This window comes from Neofelis nebulosa, chromosome 9 (assembly GCF_028018385.1).
Source record: "Neofelis nebulosa isolate mNeoNeb1 chromosome 9, mNeoNeb1.pri, whole genome shotgun sequence".
NCBI classification, from domain to species: Eukaryota; Metazoa; Chordata; class Mammalia; order Carnivora; family Felidae; genus Neofelis; species Neofelis nebulosa.
The window spans coordinates 39938397-39964759 of record NC_080790.1 but is presented as its reverse complement, the minus strand read 5'-3'; the positions used below and the strand labels follow the sequence as shown (position 1 = coordinate 39964759).

The following is a 26363-nucleotide window of genomic DNA, read 5'->3' as shown; positions in this document are numbered from 1 at the left end:
AATGTGGGGCTCAAACTCGTGAACTGTGAGATCATGACCTGGGCTGAAATCAAGAGTTGGATGCTTAACCAACTGAGCCCCCCCAGCTGCCCCAGCCTGTTCATATTTTAAAGACAAGGGCTGCAGCAGTATTAAGAGCACCCATGTCACTCAGTGCTCCTCTGCACATTCTACCCTCTTCTGACCTGCATATGTACTCCCTCACTTGCAGGCGAGGGAACAGGTACCAAGAAGGAAAACGATAGACCAAATTTCTGCTTGCACAATTAAAACTGCTTACCAGATGAGCTGCTCTATTTTCATAGCCACACAGATTCCACTAGTGACTTTTAAAAATGTAAAACATACTACCAGGTTTCTATTTACATGATCAACTATTTTTCAAAACACCCATTTTAATTTTTTTCCCACAACAATTCTATGCAGTAGGCATGGGGCCAAGGCACCGGGCCAGTTAATGACTGAGCACTCAGCTTCTAAATCCTTGCTACCTTCCACATTTTAAAAAAGTATTTTCCCTTTCTGGGGCTCCTGGGTGCCTCTGTTGGTTAAGCGTCCCAACTCTTGATTTGGGCTCAGGCCGTGATCTCATGATGATGGGATCAAGCTCCATGTTGGGCTCTGCGCTGAGCATGGAAACTGCTTGAGATTCTCTCTCTCCCTCTCTCCCTGCCCCTTCCCCCACTCAAGCTTTCTCTCTTTCAAAAAAAAAATAAAAATAAACATTCTAAAGTATTTTCTCTTTCCTCATAAGCTCGACATTACAAAGATGTTTTTTAAAAGAAAAACGTTAAGACTTTATTCAAGGTATATATCAGGCATTGTAACAAAACAGCAGAACTTCAACCTTTGGAATACTGTAATTTTACATCCCTTTGATGCACAGTCCAGTATACTATTTTATCACAGATCATTCTATAGGGACTACAGGAATAAACTAGGGAAACTGCACAGTCACAACCGAGAACGTCAGCTCTTTGAGTGTGTGCCGTTTGAGAATGAAGCACATCCTTTGCCGTTTCAAATACTGTGCAAGGCGAGGACTAGGAAGATACTCAGCTGTGGTCATGGTGGACAAGCACTGTTATCACAAACACACGGACAGTTTACACACATTTCAGAGGCCAGTGAAGTGAGCAAGCTATTCACACAAAGCCAGGAGGGATTATGACTCCATTTTCTAGTGTATAAGTACACCACCCCATCTTACCTCCTCAGAAACAGAACAGGTGCTCAATGGCAAATAACTAAAAGTTATTACATGAAAATTACAGACTTTCAAGCTAGCATTTTGTAAACAGCCTATGTCTGTAAATCAGGAAATTAAAAACGTTCAGTTATATCCTCTAGACAGAACACCACAGCACTACATGTACATTTGGAGGCATTCACATTTTATGTCAGTCCATACACAAATATACAGCTTGTTGGATAAGTAAACACATTTTGCCAGAAATATGACAGCTGCTCTCATTTGTACAGTGAGTGTTTTTAAGAGAGAAACCAACTCCCTAATCAACACTTGAAGGAAAAATAGTTACATTTACATTAAGACAGCAGTTTGGATACCTTTAAATTTTTTAAATCTTGAATGAGCAGTAATACAGCATGTCTGAGAGTAGAGTGCTTCAAACTTGTTTTTGGCATAGTTGAGTGCAAACTTGATAGCTTGTACTTGTTAAAACTTTACATTGTAAAATGGTGAAAATATAGTTTGTTCACGAAGGATCTCTGCTGCTAAAGGCATTTATTATTTTGGCAAAGAAAAGAAAAAAACACTGCTAAAAAGCTGCTTAAGCTGTTTCTCGTAATTCTGGGTACTCCCAACTAACAGGTAAATACATTTAAAGCATATATTTTTCCTCTGAAACTATTCAGTGAGCTTTAAGAAATTAGATTTTCTGTCTTCCCTAGTGGGTTTAGGGATTGGTGGGTGTGGGGGAAAGATCATAAAGAGCCTACGTTTGCCCTCTGAACCACAAATTTGCTTTTAGGTTTGTTTTCCTAAATCCCATTGTAAATTACAAACTCACCTTCAGAGGAATTGTGGGAAGAAGGGATTTAAATGTGCATATCTGGCAACAATCAACTTCAGGTAAAACCCTTTCTCGGGTGGCTAAGATCCAGCCAGTGTGCCATCAGCAAAGACTACTGATATATGTTGGTGTATGTAGCTCAGTAATGAGACGGTCTTTAACTGGGCCTGTTTATAGCTGGTTGACAGCAAGTTCTATGTGGTACATAACACTAATTCTCTAGTCTTCAGGGCATATCTATGAACAAACACAATCCAAGTATTATAAGTGACTGGTTTGTGACCACTGCATGCATTACACTGAAAGAAAACACCAACTCTAAGCACAAATATACAAGTCCTACATTTTAGGCTCAGCTCTCCAAGGGGGTGGGGAGCAGCTACCTCGGACTGAAATGCTATGTAAACCAGATTCTTCTTTTCAGATAAAGTTCTCAGTCTAAGTAGAGAGTCCCCTTAGCTAGTGCTCTATTATACTAAGCGATCTCGGCTTGCATAAGACGTCTGGTAAGACGCGGAGTGCCCATGAGTGCGACTTCTCTCGTTCACATTCTGCACAAGCCGGGAAGGGTGTGAGCCACAGCTGCCCAAGGAGCTGAGCAGCAAGTCAGTCCATAAAGATCTCAACCTCTGAAACCTTTCTAGAACCCAGCATTTTGACAGGTGTCTCAGACGTATTTGACAGCATATCTGAAACATAGTTTTAGGTTTGTTTTGGGTTGATTGGTCGGTTTTTGCTTACTGTTCTCTTGATCAAGTGCTCAGATTATAGGCTCCTCTACCTGGGGAAATAAGTCACAGAACTGGTTACTATGAAGGAGAAACAATCATTTGTCAAGCACTGATGGAACACTCAAAATGATTCCTCACAACAGCCCTGTGAGTTCACATCCCCAGGAGGTTTTACCAAAGGTGAGCCACCTGCCTAAGCCATTGGTACATCCCTCGACAAAATTCAGAAGCTCTTAACCCAGAATCCAGGGGGAGACAAGCTTCTTGTGACCTCTCTTATTCTGGGCTGTTCCGCTGGCCTCATTACACTCGTGTCTGTCATTACAATATTGTCTCTTCATTCTAAACGTCCCTGGTCTACTGACTTAACATCTATCTGAAGAATATGGACCATCGTCCTACAGGAAAAGGGCTGTTTTACTGGAGTTGTATTTGGAAGCTTTATAAGCACATCTGAGACATTCTCTAGAATCAAAATAATTTTTTACATATCTCGTAGTTTTCTTACATATCAGAACCTCTGGCAGCCCTTGCGAGTCCATTACATTAAGCCAAAAGCCATAAATATGTACACCGTAGTCCAAAGTATTAGTACCAAGAACAAAAAAAGTTTAAAAAAATTGCTTTGTTTGCATTTACAGGACTAAAAACGAAGTATGCAACAAATAAATTACAAATGTACATCTCAGCAGTGTGAGGGTGATCTCTTATATTTCTAAAACCACACTGCTGACAATCCAATTGCAGAAAACTACTAACCTCAAGACTTAAAGGTCACACCCCCCCCCCCACACACACACAAGCTACCTTTCCCTTTAGCCTCTCCCCAGCAAAATAAAGAAAAGGAAAATAAAAATCTTAAAAGTGTAAGAGGAGAGAGAGAAAAGGCTGTGTCTGTGAGGCTGCACACTCAAAGCACGCCAGCTTGCGGATTTCTATGTTATTAGTGACTAGCTCTTTAAGGCAGAGAAGAAACATTCTGTGGGTCCGGTGCTGTTGGCTCATCTCACTCACGTGGTTTCAGTGGCTGAGGATGAGGTACTTTTCTTCCTAAAGCGGGATCGAAGGACTCTAGGCGGTGCCTGGCAGAGAAAACACAAAAAGGCATCCCTCAATTTGGTGTATGCATTGAACCTTTAAAAAAAATTTTTTTTTTGAACATTTATTTTTGGGAGACAGAGCACAAGTGGATGAGGGGCAGAGAGAGGGAGACACAGAATCTGAAGCAGGCTCCAGGCTCTGAGCTGTCAGCACAGAGCCTGACGCGGGGCCCAAACTCACAAGCCGTGAGATCATGACCTGAGCCAAAGTCGGACACTTAACCGACTGAGCCACCCAGGTGCCCCTGCGTGGAACCTTTTGAGGTGAGCACCTGTGTGCGTTTTGTGTTGAGACACACAACTCCTTTGGTACACGAACACTTGTGTGACACAGTTGGCTGGGTGGAGGGCTCACTCCTAAGCAGGAATCAGGGTCACACCCCAGCATCCTGAAGCTGAGCACCTCCCTCCCTCTTCACGCTCCCTAAGTCCCTGAGTCTTGGGAGCAAAATGACCCTAACAAGTGACTCAGCACAGAGAAACGCCTCCCTAACTCTTCCCTTGTCTTTGTTATTTCCTTTGGGAACCAGCCTCATATTTCTAGGTACGTGCTAAAAATTTCCATCACCAAGTTTCCCGTGTTCTTTCTGGATGTGAAATCTTTTAATGCACAGCAAGCCACACAGCAAAAGGAAACACTGTCCTTAAGTATAAAGGTGTCCACCTCATCTCCCCCACAAATGACTATCAAGGGAGCCCTCCTACCATGGGACACACAGATCACAGAAATTCCTTCTACAATGAAAGAAAAAGAAATTTTTCTCCTGGCATAGCACTCAAGGCGGGGGGGGGGGGGGGGGGGGGGGGGGGGAGGGGAGGAGGAGGGAGGAGGGAGTGCAGTCACACAACTGGCTCCAAGCTACCCTCAACCCTTGTCTCTGTCCACTTCTCTCTACTAACTTTTGCTGTGGCATCCTTCCACACCTCTGTTCCTTCTGACCTGAAGCCCTCCCCTTCCTTCTCTGTCTTGCTGTTTATTGTCCTCTCTAGCACCCAGCTCAAAAGTCACTCCTGAGCCCCTCTCCTCACAGCCCAGTGACACACAACCAGGGCCACTTTTGTTCTCCTAGTGTTTTGCACACAAGAGGACATCAGGGGACTTTGCATCCTTGGCAGAGTGTGTTTGCTCTGGTCCCTGTCTCCCCCTCCACACTGTGAACTTCTGGAGGGCAGGTCCACATTCGCCATTTCCCAGTAAGGAGCTCAGTGCCTGGAAGGCACACAGAAGAGAAGGAGGGAGAAAGGGAGAGAACAAAACAGGAAATAGGAAGGTCTGGTCTTCCACATCCCCAGTCCCTCACATCACCATTTTGACTAGGAAATGTTTATCAGCCACCTCTGGACTCAGAGTAAAAGAGGAATCAGGGAAACCTACCTTTAGAAACCTGCCTTAGGCTGTTTAAAGTAAACAGTAAAGCAGCTTGTGCCGTTTTAACACAACAAAACCAAAATGGCAAAACCCTTAGACCCTATGATGTTTTGGGCACCTTCCATGTGAGAGCTGAGCCCCTCCCCCTATCATGGGTTGACTCAGGCTGTGTTGGAGCGAGAACATCTTTTACCAAAACCTCTAACTTCAAAATTGATCCGTATGTGCCCCACCCTTGGAAAGGAATCTGATGAATTCTGTGTACACTCAGTGGTAATAACCACGGTCCTAGTCTGAATGGGATCGATAGGTCATGGTGCTTGAGTAGGAGAACATTTCAATGCATCCCCTCAACTAAGTCTCATGGGGTCCCTACGCTGAGGACAGGGGGACTCCCAACTTGCCTCAGATGGACTTTCAGGCCACAGTATTTAGCAGATGGGGCATGGGAGAGGAGATGTGAGGGGCAGAGAGGAAGGCTAGGGGGTCCCCAATTCTGCCAGCTCCACACCTGAGTCTAAGACTGGTGACTCCCTACCCACATCACAAAGCAAGGCCCCAAGGCTCTAGGCTTAGCCCTCCTGGTGCCAAAACTCCATCCACACCTACAACTGGCCACAGTACATCTATTAAGTATATTTGATTTAGGTCGCTTTAGAGGGCTGTGCCCTTTCAATAACATTTTATCGATATTGGCTTTATACTAGGCACTATTGCTGTGTCTTGAAGATACGATGACGAACATGCTTTATTTACAAAAACTTGTCAAATAACATATTTTCTTCCCCTAAAACACACATTGGGGTTGCTTTTCATTTCCACATCATCTTATATTAGTAGTTGTAAATTTTTGATTTCTTAAAATTTTTATTAAAAAGTTTTTTAATGTTTATTTATTTTCAAGAGAGAGAGACACACACACACACACACAGTAGGAGCCGGTCAGGGAGAGAGATTGGGAATCTGAAGCAGGCTCCAGGATCTGAGCTGTCAGCACGGAGCCCAACACGGGGCTTGAACCCACGAACTGTGAGATCATGACCTGAGCCGAAGTGGGATGCCCAACCTACTGAGCCACCCAGAAGTCCCAGTAGTTGTAAATTTTTAAATTTTATTCTAAATGCTAGATCACCTCTCCTATTTCTAAATAAAATGAGCAGAGTATTTTTCACCCCTCGGCCAGTCTCTGGATGCTACCTAGTGGTCTGTCCTGTTTGATGGGGAGAGATCTTCCTACCCCAGGCGCTTGGGAGGTGCTGGGTGCCCCAAGGGATGCCACTCCTGGGCCCCCCAGGTCTCCAGGGCAAGGCCCTTGTGCAAACACATGCTCCACCACACAGCCCCAGACACCGTGTACCTCCAGGGGGAACTCCGTCTTTCGAGGCGCCTTATACTTGTACATGAAATCCAGCAGATCTTCCTCCTCCTCGTCCGAAAATGCCAACGGGTTTTGGACCTCGTGGGGCTCCCAGGCCTTCACACCACCCTCATTCACATCTCCCTCAACCACTTAATGTCCATTTACAATCTATACAAAGGAGACAAAGTACAGCAGGGAGGGATCAGCGGAGAAAGGAGCCAGGAAGGGCAGGCAAGGGCAAGGTTAGGCACACAGCATGACGAGCCATGCCTGTTAGGACAGCCGAGGTCCCCGTGTCTGAAGAAGCAGCCAGTATCCCCCAGGCCTCCCTGCAGGCCGGTCCACGACTAGGAGGTTCCAACTGGAGACTGGCAGGCACTGTGCACAGGAACAAGCACAGGCTCCGGAACCTGATAAGCTGGTGAGCAGAACCGATAAGCTGCCAAGGGAGGTGGGGGCACCGCTGCCCCGGGACAAGGAAGATGCTACCTAAACTGAGAGGTGTCAAACCCTGCAGCTTGGACATGTGACGCCACACCAAAGAGTGCTCAGGGGAAGAATCCCCTCTAGAATGGATCAGTGCGGTGATCTGAAGAGGGGACTAGAGCTCCCTCTCTTACACAGACGAGCCCTGTTGACAGTGCATTACAACTGCATACTCAGCTCACGTGTTCTTCAAGACAGGATGTCAAGTGCCAGGAAGCCTTAAGAGAGAACCTTAAGTGAAGTTATGTAGATGGTTCATTTCAAAGGCCAAGTCCTAGAGAAACAAAGAAGCCTAGTGGAAAGAGAATCTAGGAATACCCTTCCCTCCAGAATGACAGCAAGATTCCTGTTTTAATCTGCCTTGGCTAAATCCACAGGAAAAACTCCAGAATTAATTCATGTCATGGAATGCACAGGGTTTTTTTTAAATGTTCAATCCTTAAGCATATTCAACGTCCTCCTATTTCCTGCCCATACCTGGCTTATCTGACACTCAAAGACATATCCTTCTAGGTTTCACATATTGTTTTTACCTAGAATCACAGACTGCAGATGTATGGGGCCCTCATCATCCGGTCAACAGCCCTAAGGCCTGCAGGAAAAAAAAAATCAAAAACAGACCTCTTTCTGGAACACCCTGCTCCTACTCCTAAAAACATAGCCATCAATGTGTTCTCTCCATCAACACAGAACTCACTCGACTATATGAGCACCAGGTGTGGGTGAAGCAAAACTCACAACAGACCTTAATCTCGGGCAGCTTTTCCAGGTACCGCTGCTGTATTCCCAACAGCCAGCAGGAGGCAGCATGAGAGCTCGGCTGCTCGTTTGTCTTCACCACAAATTGCAAAGCAGAATTGTAGGCTGGGAATGCCCTGCACTGACAGCTCCTTGGTAAGGGCCAAGATGGAGGTTGTTAACCTTCCTTTGATTCTTTTGCTCTGTGCATCCCCCAGCCTGGGGGGTGGGGTGGGGTCAGGTTGTCCTCTGGGCCCTTCTTCCCTTGCCCAAATCAGCTGCACCCTCAGGACTCTGTTGAACATGAAGGCTGGCAACTCCAGGGAGCCCTCCCTGGCCTCCTCACCCTAGGACCACAACTGCACGTGGCATCTGTACCACATGACTTGCGGTGCGTGCCCGGGTTCTCGTATCGGCCTCATTCTGTCTGCCTCAGCCTGACAGAAAGCATCTTGAGCTTTGGGGACCGTGGCTGATCCTCGGTGCCTCTGAACACTGATGCAGGGCTGGGCGCCCAGCGGCTGCCCATTCACTAAAGCAGGTGGAATACAGGCATCATATGAGAGCTTAGGTCTCATCCCCAGTCAGACCTTGACACCCATCCACAGAGAAATTCCTTCAGGACACAGATACCTCTTGCCTGACAGGAGGAAAAAGAAACAGGCCTGCCCAGGGCCAAAAGGCCTCAGACCAGGACAGAAACCGCAGAAGCAGCCTGGCCAGGTCTGCCTCGACACAAAACTGCATCCTGGGTGTGGGCCTGGGGACTGGTTGGAGTCTGTGCCTCTGCACATGGGGTTCCCTCCAAATTTTGGTCCAGGGCTTTCCCTGTGCTGTTGCTATCCACTCCTTAAGACCCAGAGACAACCTGTGTGGGGAGTGACTCTCACTGAAGTTCATGGCCACAGCAACCACCTCTAAACCTTAGGTGATGGCAGCCAAGACCTTGAGCCTGCAAAGCTGCCACCCTGGTGCCCAAGGCTGGGCAGCCTCTAGGAAAGGACAGGAGTCCCTGCTGCCTTCCGCGGCCTTGCCTGACGTTTGATAAGAGTGAACGTGTCAGCAGAACCACAGCGGGCTGGCACGCAGCTCTCTGCCGGGGGGGGGGGGGGGGGCGGGGGCGAGGAAGAAACTGGCTGAGTCTCAGAGCCCTTGGAGGCCTGAGTAGATGTATATGCACGGAGCCCAAGGCTTCCCCACCCCCATAGTGCCAAAACACCCCCAGATTGTTAACCACCAGGTTAGCAAACACATCCCACACAGCACACATTAGTGGGAGCCATTAATGGAAGTCAGCAAACGTGTTGAAGGAGGGCACACCCGTCTGGAACACTTACATCCGCGTCCCCGACAGCCACCGAGGAGAAAGAAAACAATATTCTGTTAGGGAAGGGTCTCTGGGGAGGATACTCACACACACGTGCGAGTGTGCGTGCATATGCACAGATCCACGCACAGACATACACTCACTCGTTTCCCACACTCTAAACCTCACACAACCACTGCTGCTGTCTGAGGAAATGCGCTGCCTGGGGCCACTCTGGGAAAATGCAATTCTCTCTCTCTTTCAGTAGGAGGAATACAAGGCATGACTTTGCTTTTTTAAAATGAGGCCCCACACACTTGATTTTTCTATTTTAAAGGGGAAAAAATCCATCTTTACGACTAACTCCAAGCAGTAATACAAACTTCAGTTCTACATTACATCAGGGCAGGTAGGGAGAAAAGGGACAGGAAAGAGCTGTCGGGCGGGAAGGAGAGAGATTAATAGAAAGAGACCCGTGCAGGAAACAACAGGGAAATGGCTGACAGAAGGGCAGGAATGGAGCTGAAGTGGGGAGAGAATATTCTTGTGGGCTCTGAGATGCACAGATGAAAATCATCTCAAGGGACCAGGAGGGGCTCTGTGACCAAAGTGTCTGTGACCCCCTGAAACCCTCTCCCACGGCATCATTGCCGGAGAGCTGGCCTCCAATCCCCCAACACCATTTGCTGACACCTCACACCGGGCACCCATCACTTGCAGAGATGGCCACACTTTATGGAGGAGGGGGCCGAGCCCTGAAGAGCTGAGGGACTTTGCCACTCTCACAGACGGACGAAGCTCATCTTGCAAGCAGACCTTAGGGAGACTGGGAAGTGGGGGACAACTCCGGGGCACTGGGTGTTAAGAGGGCCTGAGAAAGGGAGGGCTGGGACAAAGGCTCCCAGATCACAGCTCTGAGCAGGGCCACCCCAGCCCAAGGCCCCCACCCAGCCCCGCCTGCTGCCCACTCCCCAACACCCCCATCCTCACAGCTCCTGGGGAGAGCAAACTCAAATGCCTACAGTCAACTGCAATTCTATTTAAATGCACTGGAAACGCAGCCTCTGATTTGGAAACCGTCAGGGGTCACAAGAGGTGAGGGCTTCCCAGGGAACAGCACAGAGTAGTCCCATGAGGAAAGAGTGGAGGGGAAGGCAGCTGTAGTCTCCCTGGTCCTCCAGGTGGTAATATCCCAGAACTAGAGGCTTTCAGAATGGCTCGAGGAATTTACAAACTCAAAATTGGTCAATAGTTAGAAATAACCACAGTCGCCTGAGGCCTCTGGGACCCCGCTCGGGGTTGTTCCCCAACAACCAGTAGGTCCACCAGGTCCAAGCATTAGCCTCTAGCACTGGAATGCAGCCCCTCCGTTTGTTTCTTCCTTTTGAAAACTGAGATATAACATGACATCATGTTAGGTTTAGGTGTACGACATAATCATTTGAGCCATATACATATGTATATATACATATACATATACATATACATATACATATACATATACATCCCTCTGTATCTGATGTGGACCAGGAGGCCCCTGAGGGACACAGAGCTGGTCTGAGTTAGAGCCAGGTTAGCACACTGGTCTCCACTGTCGCCCTGCTCAGAACTCCTTTGACAGTCGGTTCACATTGGGTTTATGGTCTCCAAAACCCCCAGGTCTTATATAGACTTTTAAAAGCCTTAGTGTCGAGAAGCCTTACAAATGAAGAAATGAAGGGGAAAGAGGACACTTCTTAAATGCAGCTCATGTCCTCTACTCCCACCACTGCAGGAGGGACGGCCACGCCTCTGCAGCCCCAGTGCTAGCTGCACAGGCAGTGGTGGGTGCCGTGCCTGCCTCCTCCCGCCTACCGCCCCCCCCCCCCCCCCCGCCATGCCAGCCAGCAGCTGCAGCTGCAGATGGGGTGGCCTTTTTACCTTCAGAGCCAAAGGCAGATTCTCCTTGGAGGGGCGCCCTCCATGGCAGGTGAAGGGGGAGCTGGGTCTGTCCAGCACCATCCCCAGTCCCTCATGTGTCTAGTCAAGGTTAGGGAAGCAGCAAGAGCAGGGCAGGAGAGAACACGGCCAACCGTGGGCGGGCGGCCATGGCTGCACCAAGCCATGGCTCGCTCACAAGGAAGGCAGCCTCACTGGGAGATCCCAGGCTCATTCCCTCTCCCGGAGGCTTTCTGGCTGCTCCCAGCTATAATAAAAAGCCTTTTTCACAGACATTTTCACAACCACGCAGTGAGGTGGGGAAGCAGGACCTTTATCTCTACTTTAAGTTGTGGAAACCGAGGCTCAGGTTGGTTAGGTGGTTCACGCACAGTTACAGAGCTAGTAAGTGGCAAAGCAGGACCAGGGCTCCCTTGGCTGCACCTGGACCAAAACCCCTGGAACTACAAGGCTTCATCGCTTCAGAGGACCTGGGTAAGTTCCTGTGTCCTCATCACCCACAGCACAAGGAAATATGACTCTGTGGCAGTTTTAAAATACCTCCACACATTTTTTGATACTCCTCCCTTCATGAGGTGGAGATTAATTCCCCTCCCTTTGAGCATGGGCTGGACCTAATGACTCACTTCCAACAAACAGAAGAAGGCAGAGGTGACTTCAAAGACTAGGTCCTAAAAGATACTGTGGCTTCCTGCATGCCCTCTCTCTGTTGGATCACTCACTCTGGGTGAAGCCAGCTGCCATGTCGTAAGGACACTCAAGCAGCCCCAGAGAGGCCCATGTGGTAAGAGGATCTGAGTCTGCAGCCAGTAGCCACAAGAGAGCTATCTTAGAAGTGGATCCTCCAGGTTCAGTCAAGCCTTTATATGACTGCAGCTCCGGCCGACATCTTGACTACGCCTGTTCACAGACCCTGAGCCAAACCACCAGGTTAAGAGGCTCCTGAATTCCTAGCCTGCAGACACTGTAAGATAACACAGGTTTGTCATTTCAGGGGGTCGACCTCCTGACTCCTGCCCCACCCCCCACCCCCCCCACCCGCTGCCGCCCAAGACTATGCAGCTGAAAGGGAGCCCCACGGTCAGGCGCCAGCTTATGGTTAGAACCTCCTCCTGAGGCGAGAGTCCAGCACGCTGCACAGAGGCTGGCTGCTTACTCACCTTTCCGGGTCCTGCAGGTAGAGCAGCAGGTACACACTGTGGGGATGGGGGACATCATCAGTGACACCCCTTACTCAATGGGAACCAGCCCCAGCAAACAGGGAGGCCCCAGTGAGGTGTGGGGATTCCAGTATGTTCAATATAAGGGCCCTGGGAATGCGGGTCTCTGTAGAGACACCAAGGTGGGAGAGGAGATCATTCTAGACTCAGCTTCCCCTCAGGTGCTAGAAAATGCCCTTGCCCGGCCCACACAGGTCAGTCCTTATATCCTCTGAGAAATAATTCTAACCGCACCTGCTCACACACCCCTCCACTCTATGCCTTCCAGTTCAGAAGGATTTCCAGAAACCCTTCTCAGACTGACCTCTGACTCCCCAGATTGCTTGGTATCAGTCATTCGGTCAAAGGCCTAAGTGACTGTTGCCTTGTACACTCCACTGGTCTTGGTGCACATGTGGGCCTTGGTATACAGTAGGTGCTTACTAAACACAAGTTGACTGAGTGTCTCCAAGTTCATGGGAAGCATGGATCATTCTTTTAACACCACCTCCACTCTTCCTGGGGTTCAATGCCAGACTTCCAATAAATGGTGTCTAAGATTCTGTAGGGAGGGCGATATGTTTCTGCAAATTCCATATTGTTATTTTACACCGTGGGCATGTATTTTTATTTTACATATATTGTTACATTATATCTCACTGTTTTGTACATTTTTCCACTGGCATCATGGTTTCAAGAACGTATTGTACATTGTATGTACATTTTAACCACTGCTGCCATACAGCTCCCTGGGGTCCAGCCACCACCTCTGACCTGTCCACCCCCAGACTGCCTTCAACAACTGCCACCTGTCCAGGGTTTGCAAATTCTCTTGTTTGCTCTCCTCACAAGCCCAAGACACAGGCTGAGTAGGGACTATGGTACCCATTTTCCAGAGGAGAAAGCTGAAGGGAACAGGGCTCATCTTCCATGCCAAGGTCAAATTCCCCGGTAGTGACCACCTGGGGTGTCATTCTGAGAAAGGTTCGGAGGCCGAACATAGGTTAGTGGGGACAAACGTGGTAGCTGCTTGGCAACATGTGCCTCACTTGCACTGCTCTGCACAGGCCTGCTGTCGCCCTGCCAGGACGGAAGCCCAGACTCAGGCCCTACCTCACCACGCCCAGTGTCCAAGGCCCACATAGCGGATAGGAAGGGCATACAAACCCTTGCAGCTGGGTCTCCTTTGTCAGACTTTCTGCCAGGCACATGGACCCCCAACTGCCCCAGAGCCTCTGATCTGGGTGCTTTTGCCCCACCCATGCCCAAGTCCTGGGTCATCTTTCACCTGTCTTTCGTTCTGAGAAGACTTTTATTTTAGGTCCCAGAACAGCTGGAGTGAGCGCCACATGGTCCCCGCCCTCCCTGCTGGGTCAGCACCTCCCTTCTCTGCCCCCTGGAATCACAGGAGCTGTGGCCCAGGGTGAGCAGGGGGCAGCGCAGGGTCATGTTGCAGCACAGCAGGTTCTCTGGTTCTCCATGAACTCTACCTGCTCACCTGCATCCAGGGTGACCCCACAGGCTCGCTGCTCCACCGGCAGAGGGCATCACTGCCAATGGAAGGCTGCAGGGCCAGCGCCAAAACAAAGCATCCCAAACCGTTTCTACTTAGTGCCGGTCTGGGAAAATGTTCAAAGCCCAGGAGACACTTCCCATCGCCTTCAGACCTCACCAGACTTCTCACTTTCCCAGTTCTGAGGCTGCCCTAAATAACCTACCAGGAGGAGGTCTGGGCAGGAGGCCTGGATTCTGGGCCTGTGTGGCCTTGGCACAGTGCATGACCTCTCTGAACCTGCTTCTTCCACTTGGTTCACTTTATAATGACAACACAGAATCTCAGAGGGAAAGGGACTGTGGAGCCACCTAGGCCCCACTTGCTGGCCAAAGCAGGAAGACCTCCCTAGAGCCCCGGTGCATGACCATTCAACTTTGGTTCGGGCCCTTCCAATGTCAGGGACCTTACTACCTCACAAGGCAGCCTACTTCTCTCCTGGACACTTTCATATGAGAAAGTGCTTTCATAGGTGAGTTAGATAACAACAGGAACAACAGTACCAGCTACTACGTAGACTGCGGGCATGATCCTAAGCACGTTTACGTGGATTATTTTATTCAAATCCTCACAACAGTCCTCCAAGTAGGTATTGTCATTCCTTGTGAACAGATAAGGAATCTGAGGTTCAGAGAGGGCAAGAGCTTGCCCAGGTCACACAGCTAGTAAGCAGCTACCCTCTTAGAACTTTACCCAATTTTATCTCATTGGTTCTTGCTCTACCCCTTAAGCCTCACAGAATTGGGGCCTGCTTTTCTTCCAAATAACAGTTTTCACTTGAGGCTCTGTGGCCAAGGAGCTGACCAAAGGTGGAAGTGATACCTAATTCCATTTCACATTTCTATTCCTGAAACAGTGCCCAACAGATCAGAAGTTGTAGATGCTCAAGGAAACCTAGATGGTCAAGGGGTGTGCAAACAGAGAGCACCATCCCAGGAGTAAGGAGGCCACAGGAGAATGCCAGTCCATGGGTGACCCTGGTGACAGTTCCCTTCCCTGGGCCTTGGTCTCTTTATTGGTAACATCTGAGGATTAGACTGAATGATCCCTGAGGTTTCTTCCTGCCTGGACTTTTGGGATTGCATTCTAAATTCTCCTGAGGGAGAGTTCACTCAGGAGATAGCCCCTCCGTGAGGTGATCCTCACCCTTACAGCCAAGCGTCTACCTTTCCAACCTTGCCAGAGTTAAAACATCTCCCTTCAGAGAGAAGCCACAATGTTCAAACCTGGGGCCAGGGTGAAGTGGGGTGTTCTGATGAACGGGAACACCCAGGAGGAAACTGATGGACACCTGGCCTGCCTCTAAGCTGGTCTCCCTTCCCTGGCAGGGAATATGAGCCATTATTCCCAGGGCGGCCACGGGACTCCTTCTTTCCCATCCCTGTCCAAGACCCCTAAAAGCCAGGTGGAGTCTTCGAGGCTCAGGGTCAAGATGCCCCCTGCAGGGTGCACCTCACAGCACGGGATCAGGGTCCAGGGGACTCACATGTCCCTGTTTCTGTGTTTAAGAGCAGGGCAGCCACCAGGCACATGTCACAGCCAGAGACTCCAAAAGGGTGGTCCAGTTCCCATCCTCGAGGCTCAATGTTCCGCCAAGGGTGAGGAGTAGAGGTGGCGATCCAGAACTGTGCCCTATACCCCTTTCACCGTTAACCCTCCGCTGGCAGCAGCAGTGCTCAGCTCCTGAGAGCCAAGGTCCCTGGAATCTCTCCAAGGAACGGCCTGGGAAAATATGAGTCCTGGCCCAGCTCCCTAGCCCCTAATCCATGCCCCTACCCTCCATAAGCCTGAAACCCACTAATGGATCAGACATCAGTGGGTCCCAAAGGGGGCTGCACCTCAACACCACCATATATGGGTCTCATCCCAGATTTACTGAATCCTCTGGGGATGGGCCCAGGACTCTGCATGTCTAACAAGGTCCCCAGGTCAAGCCTAATACAGGGAACCTGATGCCAGGCACTTGACAACCAGAGGTAGACATCGGGAACAGAGATGTGGTTTCCATAAAGCTGTGGCCTCTGCAGGAGTTAGATCTCAGAGCTAGTGTGGTCTTTGGCATGTAGGGACTGAGGGTGTGCATGGTGAACGGGGGCACAGGGATGGGAGCCGATGGTAGAGTGACAGGAAACATTCATGCAGGGAAAAGGAACCACAGGAGCCACAAGCCCTGGGTGGGCAGGAGGAGACACTCAGGTAGTCAAGACAGGTAAGCCCTCCTAGGAGTATAAGGTCGGAGAGGAAGAGAACAGAGAAAGCTGTCTTGACCCACGTCCAGCTGTGCCTGTTGCCTCCAGGCTTGGTTCACGTACTATTCTCCACCCCCCCCCAGCCCTTCGATAATCAGATGGAAGAGGCAGAACCCTTTGATGCAGGAGGCCTAACCCTGGCCCCTGTCAGAGTCCCCAGGCCAGCCTCGCATCCTGGCCAGAATGGTGCTCTGCCTCTTGGCTGTCCTGGCACGATCTGATGGACATCTGTGTTGATGGCTACTCCGGGTTACGTGCCACATGGTGGACGGGGCCTCTCTCCGTGAAAGCAAGGCCTGTGAACTGGAAAAGATGAAAAGTGAAATGATACCTACCTGAGCTGCCGGCGCTCTCAGAAGCACTCCTGGACATCTTAGGCTGGCCATGTTTGCCGCTGGCTCGCCCAGACCCCTGTGGTGGGGGGCTGGAGGGGGCAGGGGCACCGTCACCCCGGATGGTGGTGAGGTCCTGCATGCTGAAGCTCCGGAGTCTCTCCGATAAGGCACCCTGTCCCTGGATACAACACAGGAAGGGGGCACATGTCAGAGGCCTGCCCCACAGACCACAGGCAGTAGTGGGGGTGGGGGGAGTGCAGACACAACAGAGGCCAAGAGGAAGTTCTGACAGTCGGCAAGGTGAAACTCAAGACCTGGAAGGACTCTGCAGAGGGGCAGGTGCCTGGTGTACTGGCTGGAAACACTGAGAGGAGCAAGGCCTGGAATATTCCAGGGCCTCCTGTGGGTCTCAGCCATCGTGCCTCTGGCTCCCGGCTCCTTCTCCTTCATTTTTAAATTTTTTTTAATGTTTATTTTTGAAGGAGAGAGAGACAGAGCGTGGCGAGGGGTGGGGGGGGGGGGGGGCGAGGGGAGAAGGGCAGAGAGTGGGAGACACAGAAGCCAAAGCAGGCTCCAGGCTCTGAGCTGTCAGCACAGAGCTCGATGGGGCGCTCAAACTCATGGACCACGGGATCATGGCCTGAGCAGAAGTCAGACGCTTAACCGACTGAGCCACCCAGGCGCCCCTCCTTCTCCTTCAGATGCCCACATCGCATGATGAGCTAGAGCCACAAACAGACCCAGGGCGGAGGAAATGACTGCGACCTACAGTTCCTACTCTTGAGGGGTTATCTGCTGCTTCTCTGGCTTTACATAAATAAAAGTCCCCACATAGCCACATTTTTGCTCAGTTTCCAGTACACAAGAATCTGGTCAGAAAAATCAAAACCTAATAATCGATGTGCTCAGTCCTTACACTTTTCAAAGGAAATAAAAATCAGCTGGTATTTTTAAAAAAATGTATGACAACAGCAACTTCTTTTATCTGTTCATGTTACTGTTTATGAGACACATTTGTTTCCACTCTTGCATTTGAGCTTCATAAAATACCCAAAAGGTAATGAATCAGGAAAGAAAAAACATGACATTAAAAAAAAAAAAACAAACCTGCTGACTGTAACCATTTCATATTCTGAGAGAGTCACAGAATTCATCTCAGGGGAAAACTGTTCTTTTGTTTAGGAAAGCGGGAGATCAATCCATTATACTTATGAAAGGGAAGGTCCTTGCTGTCTCGATGAGAGAATCTGTGTCACAGTGAAAAGGATCATAATGAAGGCTCAGGGAGGGGGCATCGCCTTAGGGGTGCCTCGGGGGCTGGAGAGGGACCTTGTGTTTGGAGGAGAAGGAACTTGAGAGGGGGCTGGGGGCTGGTAGGAGACTGGGGTTAATTGAGAATTGGGTTGGGATTTGAGCAAAAGGTGACAGGCAAGTAACCACCAAGCAAATCAATGAAGTTGGGCATCTTCAGAAATACTGGAGGGCGTGCAGACTTCCCACAGGTACACGGGACAGCAGAGGACAGCAGAGGAGGTATTTTATTAGAATAATGAAGGGAAAGTGGTCCTAGAGGGCTGGGCTACTTGGGAACAGTAAGACACAACAGATATAATAGAACCAACAAATCAGCGCAAAATAGGTGGGAACAGCCAACAAGAGGGCTCTGGGTTGGGGGTGGGTTTAATAAAACAAACAAGGGCCACAACATGGCAAAGGGGTTGGAGGACTTTTTTCATTTTACTTAAGGAAAAAAAAAAAAAAAAAAAAACAATGAAAATGGCCAGCAAAGCACCACAGTTCATAGAAGTGACTAGTCAAAGGGCCAGTTAGATAAAGGAGCAAATGCAAATGCAGAATGAGTTAGTTAGAGGGAAGGGGGAAAACAAAAGGAGCTTGCAGACAGGTCTAGAAGAAATGTCAGAATAAAACAAAGATGCATTAAAATATGAAAAAGATAAGTTCTCAACATACCAAAGATCTAAAAACGTCTCTAGGAAACTAAGAGCAAAAAGAAAACTATTTAAATAATCAGATATATACGATCAGAATTATAAATCCAGACAAAGGAGTGTTTTATGTTAAAAAAAAAAAAAAGAGATGGAAATCACCCCCAGACACCCCTCTGATGTCTGATGGTGGCCAAGGGGTCTGAGGCCTCACCTTCTAGACATTAACAGCTGGGTTGTCTGTGCCATGAAAATGAGGTGAGACTAGCTGCCCAGTATAATCCCCTCCAAAGCTATCAGCCAATGATCTATGATTATTTAACTCAGAAGCACTTAAGGTGACATCTAGAATTTAGAGGGGCGCCTGGGTGGCTCAGATGGTTAAAGTGTCTGACTTCCGCTCAGGTCATGATTTTGTGATCCATGAGTTCAAGCCCCATGTTGGGCTCTGTGCTGACAGCTCAGAGCCTGGAGCCTCCTTCAAATTCTGTGTTTCCTGCTCTGTCTGCCCCTTCCCCCAATCTAAAAAATAAATAAACATTAAAATTTTTTTTTTAGAAATGAGAGGGCTAAGGAACAAAAATGAGTTCTGAAAAGAGGCAGGAAATATTGACAATGACAATGGAGTAATTCAGTGTCAGGTTCACATTCAGAAAGGCTACCCAGTGGTTCACTTTCAGTCGTCCTCCCATTCAGTCACTTTTGTTCAACAATTATTTATCAAGGATGTTCTCTGGGCAAGACACTATGCTAGGTGTTATTAGGAAATACCAAAAATAGAGTTCGATTTCTGACAAAATGTAAAAAGGAAAATGTACAAATAACCACACAGCTTGTGCCACACCAGAAGCTCCACAAACTGACAATTAAGAGCAATGGTTCTGGAGTCAGACCTAGAGCCAAATTACAGTCCTATCACTAAGAGCTGGGTGACCTTAACCTCTCTCCACCTCAATATTCTCCTCTGCTAAGGAGCATCCACATGGCGAGATATAGTGAGGATTACATGAGATTATGTCCATACGATAGTATAAAGCCCAATGCATGGTAAGCGTTCAAAAAATGCCAACTATGATGATGGTGATGATGGTGGTGATGATGAGCATGAGGATGATATGCTGCCTGAGACACACGAGTTGCTGTTGAAATAAAAAATTAAAAGACGACATCCGGCCAAAAGGACAAGGAGGGGCTTCATGAGCCCAAGCCCAAATAAATGGTCAGGGACTAAGTCCATCAATGTGCCTGCCAGCTCCTGCCAATGTTCAGCAATGTATCCGAGAGCAAGCAGCAACAGGCACCATACATGTCCTTTTCAGCAAAGCACTCAAGTCCACTCCCAGAAGCCAAGCCAGCCTAGCTCCAATATCACTAACATCATGAAGACTGGAAGTGGCAGAGGTTAGCAAAGAAAAGGGGATAATAATAGCTCTGTATCAACACAGTCCTGACTCAGACGAAATCATAGCAGCATGGGCACAAGGATCTTGAAAACAAATTAGCCTTTATCTGTCAAAACATTCTGAGGTGGTTAGAATTAATATGGCTCTCTCATTTGTAAACCTCTCAGCCCGTCTCCGTCTCCTCTCAAAACCTCATTTCCATTCATTTTCCACAAACCCCAATCCACCCTGCCACTTTGGCTCTGCTCTGGAGAACGTCCATTTTATTATTCTGGGAACAATCAAGAATTGTTCACTGGTACTCTGCAAAACTGGGTTCCTTATTTGGGAATATAAATTTGGATCCCCTAAGTTTGTTAAAGCTTAAAACCACATTCTCCATAATTCAATGAGCCACATCACCACATTAAAGCCTTTAAAGAGTCCTATACTGTTTCAGGTTAACTCACTGTATCTCCAATGAATTTGACCACACTGGGATATACTGTTAGTTGACCATCCAAAAGTCACTCCCAACCCCATTCTTGACACGATGAAAAAAAGAAAAAAAAAAAAACAAACAGATTTCCCAATCTCCCTTGTAGCTATGGATGGCTATGTGGTTCAATTCTGGCCAATGGGAGGTAAGGGAAATTTGCTAAGGGATTTCTGGGAAAGGCATTTCTTTCCCCAAAATGCAGGAGAAAGGCCTGAACCTGCCCCCTGTCTCCTACCTTTGACTGTGGTGGAACTGCCATCTTGTGACTAGGTGACTCACAGAGACATCCATTTAGAGCCCTGACTTCTCTGACTCACTTGGAATAATGACAGTACCCGCTTACTCCCAGACTTCTTGTGAATGATCTTCATCTATTTCAAGACATATATTTTTTCATCTCTGAAATTGAGGTGGGTCTTAAAATTGTTGTTGCCTTGACATCATTGTCATTGCCTACACATGAATGCATTTGGTTGTCATCCCCATGGCATGAATGGACAACTGAACTGAATTGAAACCATTCAGAACCACCCACAGAAGAAATATGAGTCCAGGTTGTCTAAAACACACTCCATTGACACCTCTGGTAAGATCAAGAAAGTGGCAGCATCCACACTGGCAGAATGGTTATCAGCGGCATGGATGAAAATCCCAGAGACAGCAGTCAGCTGTGTATTACCAATGCTCCGGAAGGTGGAGCGTGATACAGCATGGTCATAAACAGACACTGACGAGCTCAGTTGAAAAGTGATTCAGAAGAGTGAGACTCAGAAACTGAAGAACCGAGGTTAGGAAGAAATTCAATCAATTTATTGTGCTTATGTGTTCCTTTTAATGTATGTGCAAAGTGATACACACAAAAAATCTATGTCTAAAGTCTAAAAGGGTCCTTTTGATAAGTAGAAGTAACAATTCTAAGTGGAAAAGGATTAAGCCCTAATTTGATTGGCAATATTTTCCTCCTTTAGGGGTAGAAAACAATGTTATCTTAGATAGTCTTAGAAACTATCCCATTCTTTTTTAAAATAGGCTTCATGCCCAATGCAGAGCCCAACATGGGGTCTAACGTGGGTCCTGAACGGACAACCCCAAGATCAAGACCTGAGCTGAGACCAAGAGTCAGACACTTAGCCAACTGAGTCACCCAGGTGCCCCCAAACCACTGCGTTTTAGATTCAATACAATATGGTTGCACTTCTCAGAGAAGTTTTGTCTGACCATCTCCACTCCCTGTTGTATGCTTTCAGTGAAGTCTGTACTTCTTTGTAGCACCTCACACAATTACATTTAACTATTGGTATTGTTTGTTGGTTTGTCTTCCCCTCCAGATTGTTTCATTTATCAGTGTCTGTCATGTTACCTGACATACATTAGGGCTCAAGGAGTTGAATGAATGAACATACAGCCATTTATTGAGCAATTTCCTCAGTAAAGAGCAGTAACAGGAAATCTCCACCCCTACCCCAGTGCATCGGCCAGGGTCCCATACCTCAAGGAGCATTCTGTTGAATAGGGACATGTGCTCTGTCCACAAGGAGTATATGAGAAAGGCCAGAGGGCTGGAGGGTGCAAAGGACAGAGAGTGTGCATTGGAGCAGCCAGACATGCCAGAGGAGACTACGCTTGACCTGGCCTTAGAGGACTTGGGTAGGTGAAGATGGGGACCAGGTGGAAAGAGAAGTATATTTCTTGGTCATCCAGCACTCAGAGCTGCCCATTCAATGACAGATGAGGTCTTTGCAGTTTTGTCTGCTAAGGGGATGGGGGTCCAGTTATACTGTGTTAATGGCCAAATGAATGCATTTGTGAAAGCGCCTGCTGAAAGGTCACAGGGTTTCTTTTAAAACAGCTGGACCAGTGGGGGGCGGGGGCAGGAGTGACACATACTCTTCACTGCATGCCCTCTTTTGTGCTTTTGGAATTTTATACCATAAACATATATTACCTTTAAGAATCATTACCACTTCATTTTTAGAAACACTCATAGCACTTTCCCAAGATCACCTTGAGGATCCTATTTTGTAAATATAGGGCTTGCATGATGCTGACAAGTGCCATCTAGACCAAAACAGAATGACATGAGACTACTTAAAAAAAAAAAAAAAAAAACCCAAAAAACAAAAAACAAGATTAGAACAGAGAAGGAAGAAGTGGTGCCTCCAGAAACTGCAATATATTAGCTGTCCAGCCCCAAGAGCCTTGTCTCAACTCTGTTATGAGGGGCCTTGACCAAGTCACCTTGGTCTTTGTCAGCTTTGCAACCTCATTGGGAAATTAAAGCATTGAACAAGATTCCCTTCCAACTGGAAAATTCTAAGTTCAAGAATCTGTGACCCTCTTTGGTGGCTCATTATCTGGCTCTGATTGCAATTCCAAAATAAGGGTTTTTAGAATTAGTTGAAAATCTCTAGAATAATTGTTGGGTCTCCCACAGTAACTCTGTGTGTTTAACATGTGTGTGTGTTTAAAATTTTTTTTAATGTTTATTTATTTTGAAAGATTGAGAGAGAGGGCAGGAGGGGCACAGAGAGACAGTTGTAGAGAGAGAGAATCCCAAGCAGGCTCCACACTGCCAGCACAGAGCCCAACGTGGGGCTCGAACTTACAAACTGTGAGATCTTCACCTGAACCGAAAGCAAGAGTCAGATGCTCAACTGACTGAGCCACCTAGGCACCCCATGTGTCTGTGTTTTGAAAGTCCTATATCAATTTCCTCCCCAGCCAACACTCAGTTTAGAATATGAGCCATAGGAAAAGCTAAGGATGTGGGGGCCCTTTCATGAACCAAGGTCAGCCTACTTCAAGTACATCTGAGTACTCAAGTACATCTGAGTCTGCCCCTAGGGCTGTCATGTCACAAGTCAGCACTGTCCTTACCAGCCCACCTCTCAGCCTACCACCATATAATCTGTTGTACTCTTGACCTCTTCATTCCCTAGATGTTATAAGCATGTCTACCCAGTTTTGTTATTGTTGCTTATTTACATGTTGTTTTAACAGACCCACCTCGCTGCTTTCTGGGCAGGTCAACACAGGGCCTGGTGATTCTTTCAGGGTGCTCCTAGAATCCCCAGAAATCCCACAGAAGTGCCTTGAGGCATGGGAGGGTAATCCATTCCTGATTGTTCAATCTTTTTTTTTTTTTTTTTCTGGCTAAAACTCTTAGAAAATTAGACTTCAAGAGGTAAACTGTGTCACTGAACTTTCTGAGATCTTTAATTTCTAATCTTTCCCCCAGTTGGTAAGGGATGAGGAAGCCACTTAGCTAACACACTGCCGAATTCTGTATGTTTTGATGTTTTTCTTCTTTTTTAAAAAAGAAGTGTGTGTGTGTGTGTGTGTGTGTGTGTGTGTGTGTGTGTGTTTTAAATAAACTCTACCCCCAACATGGGGCTCAAACTCATAACTCTGAGACCAAGAATTACATGCTCTACCAACGGAGCCAGCCAAGTGCCTATTTTGATGTTTTTCTTAGTAAGGGGAACGGGTGTGTTCCTGGGAAAACCCAGACCTTTACTAATCTGGTATTCCGAGTAAAATAATTTACCACTAATAGGATGCCTGCCATGAGGGCCCACAGAGCCCAGATGCAACACAGCAACTAAGCTTGGCTGCAAGCCCCTGATGAGGTCCTTTTTTCCCGGGGGACACACCAAGTCACAGGGGAAGGCTCTAGCAGAGCCTTCATGGATATCGAATGCCTGTAACTAATGACAAGAAGAATAAAGACAACAGGTTTTAGTGAGTCAGGCAATGGATAACAAAGCCACCAGCATAACCACATTCCCCACTGGTAATTCAGAAAGAGTTAGTATTTCCTTCTCCGTACCCACCTCGCTGACAGTTAACTTCTATAGCCACACATGCTCTACATCAATGCCAAGCAGACTCCTTATCAACATGCTGATGAAAATGGGCCGCCTTGATTGTGACATCAAATTAGATTAACAAACAAAGGAGAAAGAAAGAAAGAGGATTTCTCCCCCAATAGCATCAGTCATCAAATTCAACTCGTTCTCCAGGCATTAAGCAAAGAAAAAAAAAAAATCCAAGTAAGTTAATCACAGGTTAGATGCTACCAAACTGACACAAAAAAGAGGCTCTGGAAGGATGCCGAAGTGGGACTGGTTCTGGATTAACACACACGAACACACGCAGGTGTCGGTAGGAGAAACACCTGGTTCCGATCCAGACCATGTACTGGTGGGCAGAGGTCGCTGCTGGCCTCTCTACCCGACTGGATCAGTTTGGAGTTAGTCACACCTCTCAACGGGGTTACCTGCCCTTCTCTGAGGTCCAAAGAGGAGACAAAATGAAAGAGTCGAGCCACCTGACAAATGGGAAAAGAAAAAAAGCCATGGGCACCAAGCCTACAAAACAGGATTGAAGGGAGCCATGCTGTCTTCACCACCTCACTCACTCACTCACTCACTCACTCACTTCCTCCTTCCCTCATTTGAGCGAATGCAGAGGGAGTGTTCACAAAGCTCTGTGTGAAGCCCCACAGAGGAACAAAGATGAACGTGAAACATGATGCGATCCCTACTCCCAAGGAGCTCACAGTCTAGCTAGGGCATCAAGACACAAATGCACACAAGGCAGCAAATGACAAAGATGACAAAATGCGAGGCAGAAGTTCCAGGGAGGGAGACAGCGCAGCTGGCTGACACCGGCGGAGGTCTCACACGAGAGCTCACACTCGAGTGGAGCCAGGGCTGTGGCACTGGAACAAAAGGGGAAAAATACTGCAGCCTGGTCATCTGATCCAGGCCTGCACTCTGGTGATAGGGCTTCGGGGTCACCAGGAAGGACTCTCCACACACAGCTGATGTCCCTGTCCTCGCACATAGACGTCCACCACTGAGTCTCAGCTAGAAGCTTTGCCTCGTCCAAGCTTCCTCCTTGGAAAGGCTAAGGCCCTGAGGGGAGGTTGATGTGGTAGCGATCCCACTTCCTGGGCAGGGTTGGGGGTGTGGTGCAGGCGGAAGACAGGAGAGATGTTGCTAAAGGACAATGAGGGGGAGAAAGGACTGGAGGGGGGGGGGGCGCATCCACAAGACAAATTTGTTCAGCTGTTGGTGAAAAGAGGAGCTATGGTTGTGTTTGCACATGTGCCCATATTATCATAAAAATGATGAAGCTCTAAAGAAACTCTATCTTACGGTAACATGTATTTGTAACCCCAATTCCTTCACCTAGAATGTACTATATCCTGCATTTGAGTGTTGCCCCAGCCCTGCCTCAGGGCAAAGAGGGAGCCTGCTTTGGTGGCATTTGTTGGCCGCCTCTTGTATATTAATGCACCTTCTTAATTCCCAGGGATGTTTGATATAAAATGGTCACGAGAGGAGACAGACAACCTTGACTGTCTCCAAGGCTGTGACCAATTCTAAAATTCTCAGTGGCAAGACAGTCATCTCTCAGGTACTCAGCCATGTGTTCTCAGGGGCTGGTGACGTAACCCAAGTAAATAAAGGTCAGGAAACATTAGCCCAATGTGTTGGGGGGGGGTGGGGTTGGGAGGGGGCCCGGGGGTGCTTGGAGAGATTCAGGGAAAACGGGACTGGGAACTAGAAAGTCTCACTCTGAGCCCAGCTTGGCCACTAACAGCTGTATGACCCTGAGTGAGCCACTCAACATCCGGGTCTCAGTGTCCACCCCTGAGAAGTGGTGGTGGTGGGGTTACAAAGAGGGCATCTAAGGCTCCTGCCTGCTCTAGCAACCTATGGGTTTGACATTCCTTGTCTCTTGGGGGAGGGCAGATGCTCACTGTTGTAAGCTGGCCCCAGGGACCCACTCACCACGAGGCTGAAGAGGAGGAGGAAACAACTGTATGGAAAATGGGGCCGAGAGCCACGAGGGACCTGAAGCCCAGGGCTGGAGGGTGGCTTGCCCAGGGAGACACAGCACCAGCAAGGCGGGCCGGGGACAAGAGTGCAAGTAACACCAGATCCTGTGCTCACGCTACTGCACCAGAGAAAAGATGGGAAGAGAGCCTAGATCCACAGGACAGGGAAATTCAGTTTCCTCTCCAGAAGAGTCTGAACTGTAAAGAGCTTCCCAACACCAGCATCTGACTTGTTCCTTTTATTCTGCTCAACAGAATAATGATCAACCTCAGAGATCAAACCAGCATA

At 48.1% G+C, this 26363-nt stretch overlaps 1 protein-coding gene across 12 annotated transcripts in view; it reads right to left on the bottom strand.

Moving 5' to 3' along the window:
* Positions 1 to 772: 772 nt before the first annotated feature.
* Positions 773 to 26363, bottom strand: part of REEP1 (receptor accessory protein 1) — a 111854-nt gene continuing 86263 nt past the window's right edge. For 2 of the 12 annotated variants that reach the window (XM_058683417.1, XM_058683421.1), the window contains exons 6-11: positions 24404 to 24556; positions 16400 to 16577; positions 12225 to 12260; positions 6594 to 6745; positions 3782 to 3849; positions 773 to 2273 (exon numbers count right to left, since the gene is read on the bottom strand). In XM_058683417.1, coding sequence (XP_058539400.1) covers positions 2231 to 2273; positions 3782 to 3849; positions 6594 to 6745; positions 12225 to 12260; positions 16400 to 16577; positions 24404 to 24556 — 630 coding nt within the window. In that variant the 3' untranslated portion in view covers positions 773 to 2230. Of the gene's footprint in view, positions 3850 to 6593; positions 6746 to 12224; positions 12261 to 16399; positions 16578 to 24403; positions 24557 to 26363 lie in introns of all 12 variants that reach the window. The other 10 variants (XM_058683419.1, XM_058683420.1, XR_009248449.1 and 7 more) reach the window with 10 other exon arrangements.